This window comes from Paramisgurnus dabryanus, chromosome 16, assembly GCF_030506205.2.
Source record: "Paramisgurnus dabryanus chromosome 16, PD_genome_1.1, whole genome shotgun sequence".
NCBI lineage: Eukaryota > Metazoa > Chordata > Actinopteri > Cypriniformes > Cobitidae > Paramisgurnus > Paramisgurnus dabryanus.
This window is the reverse complement of record NC_133352.1, coordinates 20,937,856-20,953,195: the sequence shown is the minus strand read 5'-3', so window position 1 is coordinate 20,953,195 and position 15,340 is coordinate 20,937,856. Positions and strand designations below refer to the sequence as shown.

General features: G+C 36.2%; 2 protein-coding genes across 4 annotated transcripts in view; both read left to right on the top strand.

Moving 5' to 3' along the window:
* Nucleotides 1-294: 294 nt before the first annotated feature.
* Nucleotides 295-8,945, top strand: itk (IL2 inducible T cell kinase). Its single transcript, XM_065272027.2, has 17 exons — nt 295-579; nt 1,100-1,204; nt 1,583-1,664; nt 1,854-1,976; nt 2,793-2,824; nt 3,056-3,207; nt 3,955-4,014; nt 4,136-4,190; nt 4,647-4,726; nt 4,835-4,980; nt 5,066-5,140; nt 5,238-5,406; nt 5,939-6,149; nt 6,253-6,317; nt 6,400-6,518; nt 6,608-6,765; nt 8,474-8,945. Exons 1-17 carry the CDS (start codon nt 442-444, stop codon nt 8,531-8,533), a joined length of 1,830 nt encoding a protein of 609 aa, XP_065128099.1. The 5' UTR covers nt 295-441; the 3' UTR covers nt 8,534-8,945.
* A 534-nt stretch (nt 8,946-9,479) lies between these two features.
* The window catches only part of cyfip2 (cytoplasmic FMR1 interacting protein 2), a 30,050-nt gene continuing 24,189 nt past the window's right edge, over nt 9,480-15,340 (top strand). For all 3 annotated transcript variants that reach the window (XM_065272015.2, XM_065272005.2, XM_065272021.2), the window contains exon 1: nt 9,480-9,637. The gene's annotated coding sequence lies outside the window, so the exon portion shown is untranslated. The remainder of the gene's footprint in view (nt 9,638-15,340) is intronic.

Genomic DNA, 15,340 nt, shown 5'->3' with positions numbered 1-15,340 from the left:
TAAGTTATCTTGAATTACATTGGCATGCATTTTATTTAGTTTTATTTTTTGCAATGCTTTGGCAATATCTGCAGAAAGAAATTTATTTAAATTAATAAAGCAAAATATTTTAATAAGAAAGTGAAAGAGAGAGAGAGAGAGAGAGAGAGAGAGAGAGAGAGAGAGAGAGAGAGAGAGAGTATGTGTGCGTGTGTGTGTGTGTGTGTGTGTGTGTCTGTCTATGTGTGTCTGAATGTGTGTGTCTGTGCGCGCGCATGTGATTGCATGATAGTTTTTATGCAGTCTACCTCAGGAAGTGGTTTACCCAATGTATCAACTCCGGAAACCTGTACTTTATACAGCAGTGTAAATTCTGCTGGTGAATAACTAGTGATTGTCACCTATCATGAACTTCGGCATGAGTCAACCATCCATGTGGTAGTTAAATATCCAAATATTATCATGTATCCAAGAGTCATCCTAAAGGAAACCTTGTACAAGAAATCACAACAAAAAAGAAGAACTTCACCATGCAACTACAAAGAAAGAATCTTTGTGTTAAACACACAGGATCTGACATACTTCGAGCAACGTCCTGGGGTAGGTATAAGCTCTTGGAAAATATTATTTAAATGTTTTCTCAATTTACTATTTATAAGTATATTTGTAAAATTATAATTTGTGTTTCATTCTATAAACTACAAAATTTCCCCCCAAATTCCAATTAAAAATATTGTTTTTCATTTGCATTTATTTGCGGAAAATGAAAACTGGACAGACATGTAAAAAAAGGGCATAAAAGATGTTTTCATACTGCAAAGAAAGCAAGTTCATATTAATTTTGAAAGAACACAATTCAAAAGTTTTACAAGAGTACAAAAATGAATATTTAAAGAATTTACTTTGATTTTGGGATGCTATGTCAGTCGTGCATGCTGCTGTTGACCTTATTCAACAGACACTGGAATTGTATGACTGCAATACATGTAGAAATCTTTTTCCTGAGCTGTATTGAAACTTGTCAACTTTTTTATTATAGGCAAAAAGTACTAAATAAAATATATAACGGTGATGTGTCAAAGAATAAAAGAAAATGTCATGTGTTTCTCTAATCACTTAGAAAAAGCTAACTCAAAAAGGTTGCATTGAGCTGTCTCATATCAAGTGTGTGGAGATTGTACGCAGTGATGTTCCCATACCATGTGAATACAAGTACCCTTTCCAGGTGAGAACGAACATTTTCCTACAAAAAACTGTCTGTCAATATTGTGATAGTGATATATGAAGAGTTTGGTTCACAATTGTTTTTGTCAAAACATGTTTATTATTATGTTATCATGTTTTTGTTGTGTTTTATGGTGCTACTTAGCTGTATTTATTTAGTTATGAAGGCTTAAATCAAAACAAACCAACTGCAGTTTGATTGATATTATCAATCTCGAGTTATCTCGTTTTGGAACCAAACTCTTTATATTGTGATTATTGTGAGATCAATCAGTGTTTCTTATAAACACAAAATATGCAACCATATTAGTTTTTTTGTTGTATTTGTGCTATGTTTTTATATCGCAAACACAGTTTGTTTATTCATTTGTTTTGACAGGTCGCCCATGATAGCTATTATCTGTATGTGTTTGCTCCAAATAATGACTGCAGGTTAAAATGGGTCAGAGCTTTGAAAGAAGGTGAGAAGCTGTTATAGAAAGCAATACATTTTAAATGAAAAGAGAACAGAAAGAGAATAAAGAGAAGTACATTTTTTGTTGTTGGTAGGAAGTAAAAATATGGTCTTATTTTGTTATTTGTATTTTGTTGTCCGTGTGTCAAAGTAAAATTATTAATATTTTATCATGTTATTTCTTTATGCAATAAAGCGACACAGAATAACAACTTATTTATGAAGTACCATCCTGATTTCTGGGTAGAAGGGAAATGGAGATGTTGTCATCAATCAGAAAAGCAGGCAGCGGGATGCTGTGAATATTATCCAAATGGAGGTGCAAACTCTTTTACTTTCACAGAAAATGGAGCAGTGGTTCTCAAACTGGCGGGTGGTCCCCTGGGGGGCCGCGAGATGGTCCCAGTTTTATGACATTTTATATAATACATTAATTTATCATGAATTCTCTATAATTAAACCTTAGAACAATAAGGCTACTAACCAACAGCAATGTATAATTTAATATGTTTTGTTAAATTAAAATTGTACGTTTTAGAATGTTTTATGTCAAACATTTTCTTTGGGGGGCGCGAGGGGATGCATCGTTCACAAGGGGGTCCGCGCGCCGAAAAAGTTTGAGAACTACTGGTATAAAGCATAATACTCAAAATGCAATGATAAGGAAATTGAACAGACGTATACAGACAAAAGTACAGTTGTACAGAAATATGAGTATACAGATATGTAATGTATTTACATAATACACAATATACACAATTTACAAAAAAGTAATACATTTGTAATCTGCTATTTTCTACATAAAATCGTCCTACATAATGTATATTGCATTCTTTAAAGTGCATTCTTTAAAATATAACCTTTATGCACTCTTAAAAGTAAAGGTGCCACAAAAGGTTCTTCACGGCAATGCCATAGAAAAAACATTTTTGGTTCCTTAAATAACCACTCGGTCAAAGGTTCTTAGACTAAACATTTATTTAATACCTTTTAAAGATTTTTTCTTTACTACAAATAACTTTTTTGAACAGTGCAATGTGGCAATGAGTCTAGTCTAGTGTAATCTGTGTCTAAAACATTTATAAAATGAATTTTCGTATTGTCATCTTATAACATATTGCATTTTATTCCACAGCCAAACCTCTTCCACCAACTCCAGATCCAGCGGTACGTCATTCTGTCATGTTTACTATTATTTTCTTACTTGATTTGTTTCATATTTTAGGCCTAGATGTGAGACTTTGGAAAAATTTTAGCCTTAGATGTTAGACTTCGGAAAGATTTTGAATTAAAATCTTGCTGTTGTTATAGGCTAAAGAAACATGAACAGTAAGAATGTTAATTTAGAATGCAGTGTTTTAGTAAGATACTCTGTTGATCTGCCTGTGTTTACCGTAGAGACGATCATCAGATTCAGAAGAAAGGATTGTGGTGGCTCTGAAGAATTTTACCCCTGATGAAGAGACAGACCTCCCGCTTCACAAAGATGAAGAGTATATTATTGTTGATAGCTCAGAACCAAACTGGTGGACTGTAAGAGACAAAAATGGGTAAAAACTCAGAAAACATTTTTCGCATTCATGATTCCCTGTAAAAGTGAGGAATCTTTCCATGGTGAAACTTAACATTTGATGTGGCCAAAAATACAGCTAGATATAAATCATCGGAATACGTTTTATGTGATTTTGTGTCTCATAATTTACATTCTACATTGTTACTGTACATGTAAATTGGATTTTACTGTAGCTCGCATATGCAGAGGTCCTGCCCTGTAGAGATTCTGTAGTGTTGGTATTGGTATAGCATTGCATTAGCAGGTCAAGGGAATACACTTACAGTACTGCTAAAATGCATAGCTTGAATACACTGTACATCACTTTGTATATAAGCGCCTGCCAAATGCATAAATGTTATGTGGATGTTACGTCAAACCAGCTTTAAGATCATACAGAGATAAGCTTCTGAATTAAAGAATCATTATACTCTCAGTATGGCACTAAAGCTGTCACTAGGGCGGTACCCCTTCAAAAATTACACCGTTATACCTATAAGCAGCTCCAATGTATATATTGGTATCGAATGTATGTATCTGCACCTAAATGGTACATAATAATAATTTTTTTTAAAGGTACCATCTCAGTAACAGCTTTTGTATCTTTTCTCTGTGATTGTTAGATAGGAACAATTATTTTGATCACACTAAACTATACAGAAATTAATAAAAACAAATGATAGCAACATTTAACTAAATGGAAATTATTTTTTTTTAATGTTCTTGATGTTTTCTTCTATTATAGAAATGTTGGGTCAGTACCTTGCATATATATTGCAGAAAAGGTCGATATTAAGAGATTTGAGTAAGTTCTCCTCCATATACCCTGAACTATATTATATATAAAATGATGTATATTTTCTGTATTTACAAAAATACACATTAATGTTTTTTTTCTGTTTTTTATGCTTTGTTTTGTAATCCAGGTGGTACGATAAGGACATAACTCGGACAGAGGCTGAGAATTTACTATTGGAAGAGGTGCAGCAACACAGATTCATATAAGCATTATATGTTTTTATGCTAACCATAAACTACGTCTTCATTAATGTTTGTGTCAGTTGAAAAGGCTCAAACACTTAGTCAAAACCTTCATGTTTAATACATTTTCACAGTTTTGGGCTTGCAGAAAGTTTGGGTTCTGTGCAGACCTGCAAGAGCCACATTTGCAGACATGTGCAGGCAAACGCTGAAACTAAAATCTACAGCCTTTAAACCAGAATGTGGCTGCTGTGTTTCCTGTCATGACTGTCTTTCATGTTGTTTTAAGTCAACTCAGATGTGCATGTGAGAGCTTTGAGTCAGGTCAATGTCTCACCTTTGCTACACTTTACAGCAGCATTGCGTCTTCCACAGCAGCAAATGCTCTAATGTAGTTTATCTCTTATAACAAAATGAAACATGTTTGTTTTATAATAATGACATTATATTTTTTAGAACAAGGATGGAGGATTCATTGTTCGTGACTCTAAACACGCTGGAGGATACACAGTCTCGATATTTGCCAGAGTTGCAGGGTAATAAAATTAATATTACAATAACCACTTTCATCACATATATTTTTCCAAATGAACTCTTTTAATATTGTTGCACTGACACCTTTGATTAACGTCACTCATCTACAGGTCAGATGGAAATAAATACCCCCAGGTTAAGCACTACCAGGTCAGAGTGAAGAAAGACGGTGAAATTACCAAGTATTACTTAGCTGAGAAATATCTGTTCTCAAATATACCAGAGCTTATTCGCTATCACCAACACAATGCAGCAGGTAAGATGTTATAGATCTTACGTTTTGTCTGCCCTAAATTGCTACATTGCTATATTCAAGTCTGTTTTTCATGTTCATGTGACAGGTTTGATAAGCAGACTGAGGCACTGTGTCTCCAGAAATGCTCAAAACTCATCAAAAACAAATGAGTTGAATTCAGGTAGTGTACAGTAGATCTATACGCATTAGAACAATGAATCCTATCATTTTTCCAGAAGTATTTAGATAAACGTACTATGTCAATACATGTCTTACAGAGAAGTGGGAGATTCATCCAGATGAATTAAGTTTAAGTGAGGAGGTGGGCAGCGGGCAGTTTGGCTTGGTTTGGAGGGGCTTCTGGAATGAACGACAGGTGGCTGTTAAGACCGTCCGTGAGGGTTTCATGTCAGAGGAAGAATTTAAAGAGGAAGCGGATGTTATGATGTAAGTAACTCGTGCTGTTGGTAATACAAAGACCTTGTCAAAACATGTGGAATGCTGAGAATCTGCAAACACGTCATATGCCTGATAAAGTTCAGTGGATTGAAACGTTGCTTGTGTTTCTAAATAAATATATTGAGCAACAATTACCAAAATTAACTATGGTTTTACTACAGTTGAAACAAAAAAAAAAACATGGCTACTGTAGTAAAACCACAAAATAACCATGGTTTTGCTAACAGAAGTCAATACACCAAATTGGTCATACCATGGTTATTACACTCTTAGCACAAAAAAGAACCGTAGGTAATTTTTTAATAAGGGAAGTATTGATAGTGTGATTGCAACTTTTTATGTGATTCAACGGATTTGTTTGACCTCTTTTTCATAGGGACAGGTTGTTTTTGCAGGTGTGCTGATGTTGTCTTAATTGATTAATGGCAAACGCATTACTGCAAAATATTTCAAAAGCTATCAACAAATAATTTTCAGTAAAAGTATTAATTTATAGCTTTATCATGGACTTCCTCCACAGGCAATTGTCTCATTCTAAACTAGTACAGTTGTTCGGGGTGGTCGCACAGCCTCTGTATCTGGTATTTGAATTCATGGAAAATGGCTGCTTGACAGACTTCCTGCGTGCCAAAAAAGGCAAGCTTTCACAGGAAGACCTGCTGAAAATGTGTTTGGACGTAAGTGAGGGCATGGTTTACCTGGAGGGCTCCAATTTCATCCACAGAGACTTGGTAAGCATATGCTTAAGTGAAACGTAACTTTTCCTTTTCTTTAACGAAACATTGCTTTATTTCATTTTTTTGGCATTTGTTAAAAAATCTTGATGTATTATAGGCTGCAAGAAACTGCCTGGTTTCTGAAGATCATGTAGTGAAGATATCAGATTTCGGAATGACCAGGTACACATTATAGTGCATTTCCGAAAATTGCATTTCCCTACTTTTATGGACCTTTCTTGTAATCCAACGTTCCCATCTGCAGGTTTGTCTTAGATGACCAATACACCAGTTCTTATGGGAGCAAATTTCCAGTCAAGTGGTCCGCTCCAGAGGTGATTAGATTCAGCAAGTATAGCAGCAAATCAGATGTGTGGTCATTTGGTGAGTCCATATTTTTGAAAATAGAACCAAACAAACCTCAAGCAGTTGGAAACACCCAATATGTATCGACACATGTCTGTTTGTTCCAGGTGTGCTCATGTGGGAGGTGTACAGTGAGGGACGTACACCTCATGATAAACGTAGCAATGCGGAGGTCGTAGAGGACCTAAATAAAGGATTACGGCTCCAGAGACCCCGCCTCTGCCCAAAGAGTGTCTACGAGTTAATGGAGTGGAGCTGGAAAGAGGTGAGTAAGCACTAAATAGACTAAATAGATTTGACATCATAACACATTGAAACTGCTAGAACGCAGGTTTCCCTGCTGATATGTGGTCACTCATATACCTCTCTTGCTTGTGTGGCATTGTTTATTATGAGCAAGAGTAATAACTGCTGAATAATATCTATATGTCATCACCCAAAAAGGTGGTTTTACTGAGAAATACTAATCTGAAGAATGTTTTAAAGGAACACACCACCATTTTGCAATATTTTACTATGTTCTTACCTCAATTTAGACAAATTAAAACATACCTTTTTATTTTCAATGCGTGCCCTTAATCTTTGTACAGCACGTCGTGAATGGTTAGCATTTAGCCTAGCCCCATTCATTCCTTTGGATCCAAACAGGGATGAATTTAGAAGCCACCAAACACTTCCATGTTTTCCCAATTTAAAGACTGTTAGATGAGTAGTTACACGTGTAAATATGGTAACACAAAATAAAACGTGGCGATTTTGATGGATAAAAAATGAAAACCTATATTGTATGGCGGAAGAGCACTTAGTTTGCAGCACTTCGACCTCGGGGCAGTAATGTTGACAGAAGTTTGAACGAGAGGGGAAGTAGTCAGGAGTAATGATGTTACTGCGCACCAAGGTCAAAGTGCTGCAAACTAAGTGCTCTTCCACCATACAATATAGTTCTCATTTTTTATCCATTTCAAAATCGCCACATTTTATTTTGTGCCACCTACTTACTCGTGTAACTACTCATGTAACAGTCTTTAAATAGTGAATACATGGAAGTGTTAGGTGGCTTTTAAATTCATCCCTGTTTGGATCCTAAGGAATGAATGGGGCTAGGATAAATGCTAACACATTCGAGAAGTGCTGAACAAAGATTAAGTGCATGCATTGATAAAAGATAGGTATGTATTAATTCGTCTAAGTTGAGGTAAGAACATAGTAAAATATAAAAAATGGTGGTGTTTTCCTTTAAGGATGCTGCACTGTCAGAAAAAAAGGTAGTACAAAACTGTACCTTTTCTGTCGCTGGGGTGGTACCCTAAGGCTCCGTTTTGTACCTTTACAGGTAAACTAAACATAATACAATGGTGTACCTTCTTGGGTACATTACTTTATCTTAAGGATCTACTGTGTACCTTTAAATGTACAGTTAACTGTTTCGTATCCCTAAATATAACTAGTAGGCCTACAAAATTATTGCTTATAGTATACAATAGGTCCTTAGGGTATAATATTGTACCCCAAAAGGTACAACATTTCAATGTGTTGTATACCCATAAAGGTACAAAAATTAACCTTTGAGGGTACCACCCCACCAATAGTTTTGTAACTTTTTGGTACCTTATTTCTGATAGTGTGGTCATCTTTCTAGAATAGGTTTATGTTTACAGTATGTGATGTTATTTATAGCGGCCCAAATAGATTTCTTTGGGTATCAAAACAACTGATCCTAAGGTTAATTTCAACTAATAGTGTAGGATATAACAAGCTTTTTGGTTTAAGGTATTTTAATTTTTTTTGTTTTTGGTGTATCTTATTATCATAGTTAAAGGAGCTATTGATTTTATAAACTTTCAACTCCTTGTTTAGTTACTCCTGTAATTCCTCGCAGCAGCTGATGTTTCTATTACCTGATCTGTTTATTCATTTCTCATTACTGTCATTTCTGCCCAAGCAACATAAACATAAAAATATTTGTTTAACAGAAACCTGAGGATCGACCCTCCTTCGCTCTTCTCCTGCACCAGCTGTCCTGCCTTGAATAAGAATCTCGATCCCATTCACATGCTCATCTTTACCTGTTATGAAACTATGAAAATATTGTATATTGTACAAATAACATATTGTATTTATTTGCATATTTTATTTATTTATTTTTCAGATTTGTTTTGTTAAATCACTTATTTCATTTTAGGTTGTCCCTGAATGCTACATTTCCTGTTCACACACATGCTTAACTTGTTCTGATTACATTTGGCCCTTAGGAGGCACACATGAGCCATGCTTATGAGAAATCTGAAAATGTTTGTTTAGTGCTATAAGTGTTTTCAACAAAACATTACTTTTTTGACTATTAGTAGGCCTACTTTTATTTTTGCACACGATTTTAGGCACTTTTAATACTAAATGTTACTAATGAAGTTACTAATAAACTCACAATTGTATATTTGATCTAAATTGTTGGTTTGATTAATATTTCAGAGAACAACCAAAACAGACAGTTTTTATTTACAATCAAAGACTAGCCAGATGCAGTGACTGTATAACCCATCAGTATGGACTTTGTTGCATAATAACACAAATGCCTTCACTGGTCACTATGACAACATGTACAAACTCCAGCATGTATATCCAGCCTGGGGCCAGTGAGCAACCCAAAGCCTAATATGTAGTCAATGTGTCCACAGAATTAAAGATGACCTTTTAAACTGATAGAAACAAACCAGGATTTATCCTATATATAAACATCTATTATAATTTCAATCGACCACAATGCACTGTGTCAAGACTGTAGCTGTAAATAAATGTCCATTTTTAATCATGCATCACTGAATAATACGCATTAAACTGCATACTATTCTAAACCACTTTGTTCATAATCATACTAAAATTACTCATTGACTCGAACAATAATAGAAATGCAGTATGTGAACGGATGATTCACTTCATAGATGTTATTTTAATGGGTGCCTGTCGCTTTAAGAACATGCACTTGCAGCCATTTTCTGCTCTTTGTGTGGGGTGGATTAGCGGATAGAGACCGAACCTACAGCATCATTTCTACTACACCGAGCAAACGTTATTTCATACGGGTTGTTTCGCTTTGCTTTGACCGTCCGTTATTGTAGGAGCGGACATGCAAGTAGCAGGCAAGTACATGTGAATCTATCCGTCAATTACAGAGATAAGAGCGCTCGCTCGACGCTGTGTGAGAGATGATGATGATGGTGATGGTACGGACCTGCGCGTGTAACGTTATTTCCTACGCGTGAATTGTGATGCTCAGACAACAGCGAATAAACGATGTGCATATATGTTTATAACTAACGGCCCTTGTGAGCGTTTTACACTTATCGTTGTAATTTGTTGTATTTTTGATGGAGGGTGTTTATAGCATCTCTCCGTTAAATGGGTGGGGTGAGGGGGAGACGAGTATGCGCTCACACATCCTATGTAATCCAACGCGCATTATCTTCATTTGTTTACATTAGCGCGTGATTATATCACTTAACGGGCATTTTGTCATGTCATTGATGGGTATGCAAATTACAACTTGAAAATAGGTTTTTGTCATTTTTATGTATTTATTTTTTCACTCTATTTTTTCGAGCTGTCGCGCGTGCTGTCGTCCAGTGATTGTGGGCTGTTGCTAGGTTATAGCCGACCGAAGCGTTTTTGACGTTTCTGGTAATAAATAGTTGCACTGTTGTGGGTGTGTGAAACATTACATTACTTGTTTTATTTATTCCATTAATGCATGGAAAATTTTGCTCATGTTCTCATTGACGCTGTAGAATATGTGAAGCATTCGTTAAAATGGCCACGATAATGTACAGTTTAGTATGTAGTATGTAAACCTTATTTATTGTTTTAAACCACAGAGAAAAAAAACATTTCATCATGTATCAAGTCTCGTAAAGCCAGTCTGTGAATGTGCACCTGTACCTTTTGAAAGGAACAAGGAACCACTGGTTTCCTGAATACAACTGAGAGGTTTTAGAACAATATCTGTGGTCTGTGCTAGTAAATGTATCAAATAATATAACACAAAAAACACAGTATTTAGGCACAAAATGAGAGTGGATCAACTGCTGATAAAAATGATGCATGCATAATTATGCATAACTGTTTTTTTACATATCACTCTTAAATGAATGATGTATATGTACTACAGAGCCATCTTTACAGTGTTGCAGAGGAGATTCTTTTAGTCAAATAAGTTATCAATTACATGTTACATTCATTCATTCATTTACATTCATTTGACAGACACTTTTATCCAAAGCAACTTTCAGGGCTTTTAGGCTATACATTTACTCAATATGTATGTTCCCTTGGAATCGAACCCACGACTCTTACACTGCTAATGCAATGCTTCACTAACTGAGCTGTAGGATCACATGACCCGGCTATCTGTTTAATGATTGTAGGTCATTGTAATTTATAGTCATCCATAGATTCTAGTACGCTGTTGGTTATGCATACTGTAGGCTGTGTGTAAAGCTGTGTAGTTTAACGCGCACTTCAACAAAATTTTAACAACGCGTCTGTTCTAAGTAGCGCTGTCACGATTATAAAATTTGGCTGACGGTTAATTGTCTAATAAATAGTGACGATTATGATGATTATTTGCCTGTTTTAAGACTTTGACGATTATGGCGATTAATTGTCTGTTTTATTGCTTTGAAATGTAATTCTCATAATTGTTTTGGTTTGGTTATTAAATAATTTTCACACATTGCTGTGATTATTTTAATTAAATTTGTGCAAGGTTACTTGGCAGTAAATATTAATACACATACTAACTACATATTTAAAATTAATTATTTAATGAATATATTGTTGAAAAAAATGAAAATTCTTCATAAGAAATAAACACAATAAAGTGTCTGAAAAAAAACTGACTATACCTGAACAGGTTTTAAAGGAACACGCCCATATTTTGGGAATTTAGCTGATTTACCATATCCCCCAGAGTTAGATAAGTCTCTTCTCCATGCGTGCTAGCTGGAGCCATTCACTTCCAGTCTTTGTGCTAAGCTAAGCTAGCGGGGACTGGGTCAGACAGAGTTACAGCACGCACGGAGATGAGAAAGGTATGTATGGACTTATCTTACTCTGGGGGATACAGTGAATAAGTTAAATTCCCAAAATGTGGGCGTGTTCCTTTAAATATTAGTCAACCCTACTAAGGTCATATTATGTACTGGCTGCAAAAAATCAATTCAGATTCTTACAGAAGAATAGCATCCTTCATTTGCATAAATTTGGAATTGCTGTTTTGGAAATGTATGTTTTACCTGGCACAGGACCGCAAGCGCTGTGATTGGTTCACTAGAACCCCTCTCATCAAGTAAAAAAATCTGGGCCGCATTTCTTTATGGGCATCCAAGTTGAGGAGTGATTAAACTCAAACTGCAACAAAAGTCGCTGTCTGTTTACCTCCATCACTGCTGGTCTTCTCAAATCTTACACAACAAGCTGCTTTTTCTTCTTCGTTTGTGGGTTAACTTGCCAAGCTGCTTCTTCTTTGGCTGTTGCACTGCTACTGTGGGTTACAAGCGTGGATACTGCTTACGAGTGGTCTACTTGTGTAACTGCACGTTGACGCTGACAACGACGCAGAAGTATATATGAAAACCGACACGTAGCCTACGGTGTCGAGGCTATGGCGTAGGACCTACGCACAATGATAATGAGCCCTCTAGGCTTAGGGGAGGGTGGAGTAAGATGTCTCACTTAAGCCCTTTTCTCACAGACATTACGAAAAATTTATTGATTTGATTTTTGATTAATTCACACTGACAATGATTTTCTGGAATCTGTGCATGCATTCACACAGATGCTGTAAAGATCCCGTAAAGACACGTGGCATGTTTAAAGTCCTGCACTTGATAGGTTTTTTCTCCGCAGTGTCTGAAGTTCGCTTATTATCTGTTATTTCTTTTTCCATAAACCACGCAAGTGTATTTTTGTTTATGATAAGATTATGAAGGAGTTCTAGTAGTGGTGAATGATCTCAGCTTCAGAGTTATTAGATATTTGACAAGCTCCAAGATCTCTGCTTCATTCCAGTTTGCAGACATTTTGCATGTACATTCCATAGGGTCAAATTTGGCCAATGTTAATTCAGTGCCAAAGACTGCCACCAAATGGTGGCATTTTGCCACTAAAATTTGAGAGTGTGCCACTGAATTTTACATCCATGTGCGACCGCCGACCGGTAAATTTAACTTTTTTTTGTGATGTGACACTGATTTTGAAACAGCACATTGTACTTTCGGCATTTATCATGAAAGTATTTATTAGGAAAACAGTGGAAATGAGTAAAAATGTGAATATTTGGTTAGCATGTTGATTTACGGTGTGTGTCTCTAAATTTTCTGGTTGCGCCCTAAAATGTTCAGTTGGGGGCCACTCTGCTCCTAGTGAAAAAAGTTAGTCTGGAGCCCTGTAATTGCTGCTACCCAAAATCTTCTTGGGTTCTCCTGGGTTAAAACCCCTGGTTTGAAGAACGATATTTCTTGTTGCGATGACGTGGGTGCATTTGTGTTTTTGATAAACTCATGACACGCGCTATTCTTTTATGCTGCTGAATGATCTCAGCTTCAGCATGAATAGTGACGAGCTCCCTGATCTCTGCTTCAGTCCAGTTTGCAGACATTTCTTGTCATGAACATTAATCTGCATGGAAATCCATTGTTTTAAAGAGCTGAACCATAACTTCATGTTGCGATTACGCGCGTCCTATGGCACACCCCTTACGGCATTTGTTTCTGTGTCTTGTTCACACAGCATGCCAATCCTTTCTGCCAATTTTACTGTCAACATTACAATTTTACAGTAATGTTCTAGGAACAAAAGGCTGTTTAAATTGTTATGTCTCAGACTTGTTTCTGTTTCTTGACGTGAAAAAAATAGCAGCATGCAGAGAGTCTGCATTTCCCCCTAGAAATAAAGATACATAACTGAACGTTAGCCTTGGTCACTGATAAAAGTTTCAAATAGTAAAAAGACCAATATGTATACGGCTGATATTTGTAATATTTAAGCATGCATAATATGTAATATTTCTCAACCAATAAATAGTTCTGTTCCTTAAATGTTTTGTTTGTAATGAAAAGACACTCTGATGTAAAGCCAGACAGTAAAATTACACACAACTGCATCTGTTGTGCAGCAAGATTTTATTCAAATAATTTAGTGAGGTGTCATTTCCACAGTACATGTAGATATTTTTCAAGTACTTCTGCCACACTGCTTCTTCATTATCTGTAGCGCCATAAAAAAGAAACATTTAACCACTAGTTTCAATCTCAAAATATGTTTGAACTACTGGACAAAACCAGGTTTGCCCAGGCATTTATGTCAACGGTGATTACATTTTAATTATGCCCAGCTAACATACAGGAATGTGATCAGTTAACCTACCACACTTTGTGCTGGGGATTAGTTAATGTGGGAAAATTTACTTTAGCATCACCATCCATTCCAACTCTTTCGTTTTCTTTACTACACACAGACTTTCGTGGAGTATACTGGTGTCATGGACGAGTCCCCCTTTTGAATGACAATGATTCAGCTCAGATTGCTTATCAGTCTGAACATGTTTCACCATACTGGGTGAATCACGTGGTGAGTCCTTTCACCCATTAAAATGTACAGAAACCCCAGGGCTTAGAGTACATCCTCTTTATTTATATTGGTCGGATGCAAGCTCTCTGTGTTTAATAAGGCACAGTGACCTGCATGTGGGCTGTACCTTAATTTAGGAGAGGCAGTATAATTTTACTTTCATGGCTAAACCTTAATAACTTTTGTGGGGTGAATAAAAAAAACTTGTTCTCTTCAAAGCTTCTTGTTGGGGTTTTATTTACTTCTGCTTAAGTGAAAATAATTGGATGACATAAATAAAACTGACAGGAAACCCCACCCTTTGTACAATAATAATAGACAGATCAGTTTTGTTAAATTGCTGCAGAGCGTATAGGAATACATTTGTTAGTGACATGTAGACAAGAGAAATGAACATACATGTTTTTCCACTAGAAGTCAATTTGTTATGGTCCACTTTTTAAGGTAAAGTGGGTACTAGAGCTTTGTAGCAACACATAACAGAACTTAAGTGAATACTTTAGCATTAAAGGGTAAATAAAAAATATGGACGTAGTATTCTTGACATCACCCATAGGTTTGTGAAGAGCTTTGTTGAAGCCAATAGTTGGCAGGGCTTGCTGTCGCCATCTTGTCACCATGCATCACTCATGGATATCCAAAAATGGGTAAAGAGGCGGGACGTGGGTAAAGCTGAAGTGGCTGGACACTAAAACCACGCTCGCCTAGTTTGACAGTAGTGACTGCAGAGGCAGTTCACCCGTTACTCAAGTGGCCACGCCCTTAATTTTGCAGAAGGCTTAATGTAATTTAAACAGATACGTTTAAAAAAAATTCACGCCATCACAATTGTCTTGAAGGGAAAAATGTGCTATATAGACCAAAAACACTTTTAATACCAGACTGTATACATATTATTTTTTGCAGTAAAATTGGGCATTTTAACATGGAGGTCTATGGGAATTTACTCCCTTGTGGAGCCAGCCTCTAGCAGCCAATCGATGAATTGCAGTTTAAGTCACTTCCGTATTGGCTTCATCAGAGCGAACGGAAGGTTGCCCCTTGATACTTATTACTTATTGACAGCCTAGGTTTTTTCTTGCAACCTGTGTTTCATTAAGGGTACCCTTTACCCTTATCCACCTTATTTTCGAACGCAAAAGTAAGTGATGTGACATATTTCCCTTCTTTGTGCGTGACGTCTGTTTCAATAGCCAGCCAGTAGAAAACAGTGTAGT

Bases quoted from the DNA above. Each gene is read 5' to 3' on its own strand.
- itk (XM_065272027.2), top strand. From the start codon at position 442: ATGTATCCAAGAGTCATCCTAAAGGAAACCTTGTACAAGAAATCACAA. The intron at 4,981-5,065 runs GTAAGATGTTAT...TTCATGTGACAG, and splicing joins TCACCAACACAATGCAGCAG to GTTTGATAAGCAGACTGAGG. The intron at 5,141-5,237 runs GTAGTGTACAGT...CATGTCTTACAG, and splicing joins AACAAATGAGTTGAATTCAG to AGAAGTGGGAGATTCATCCA.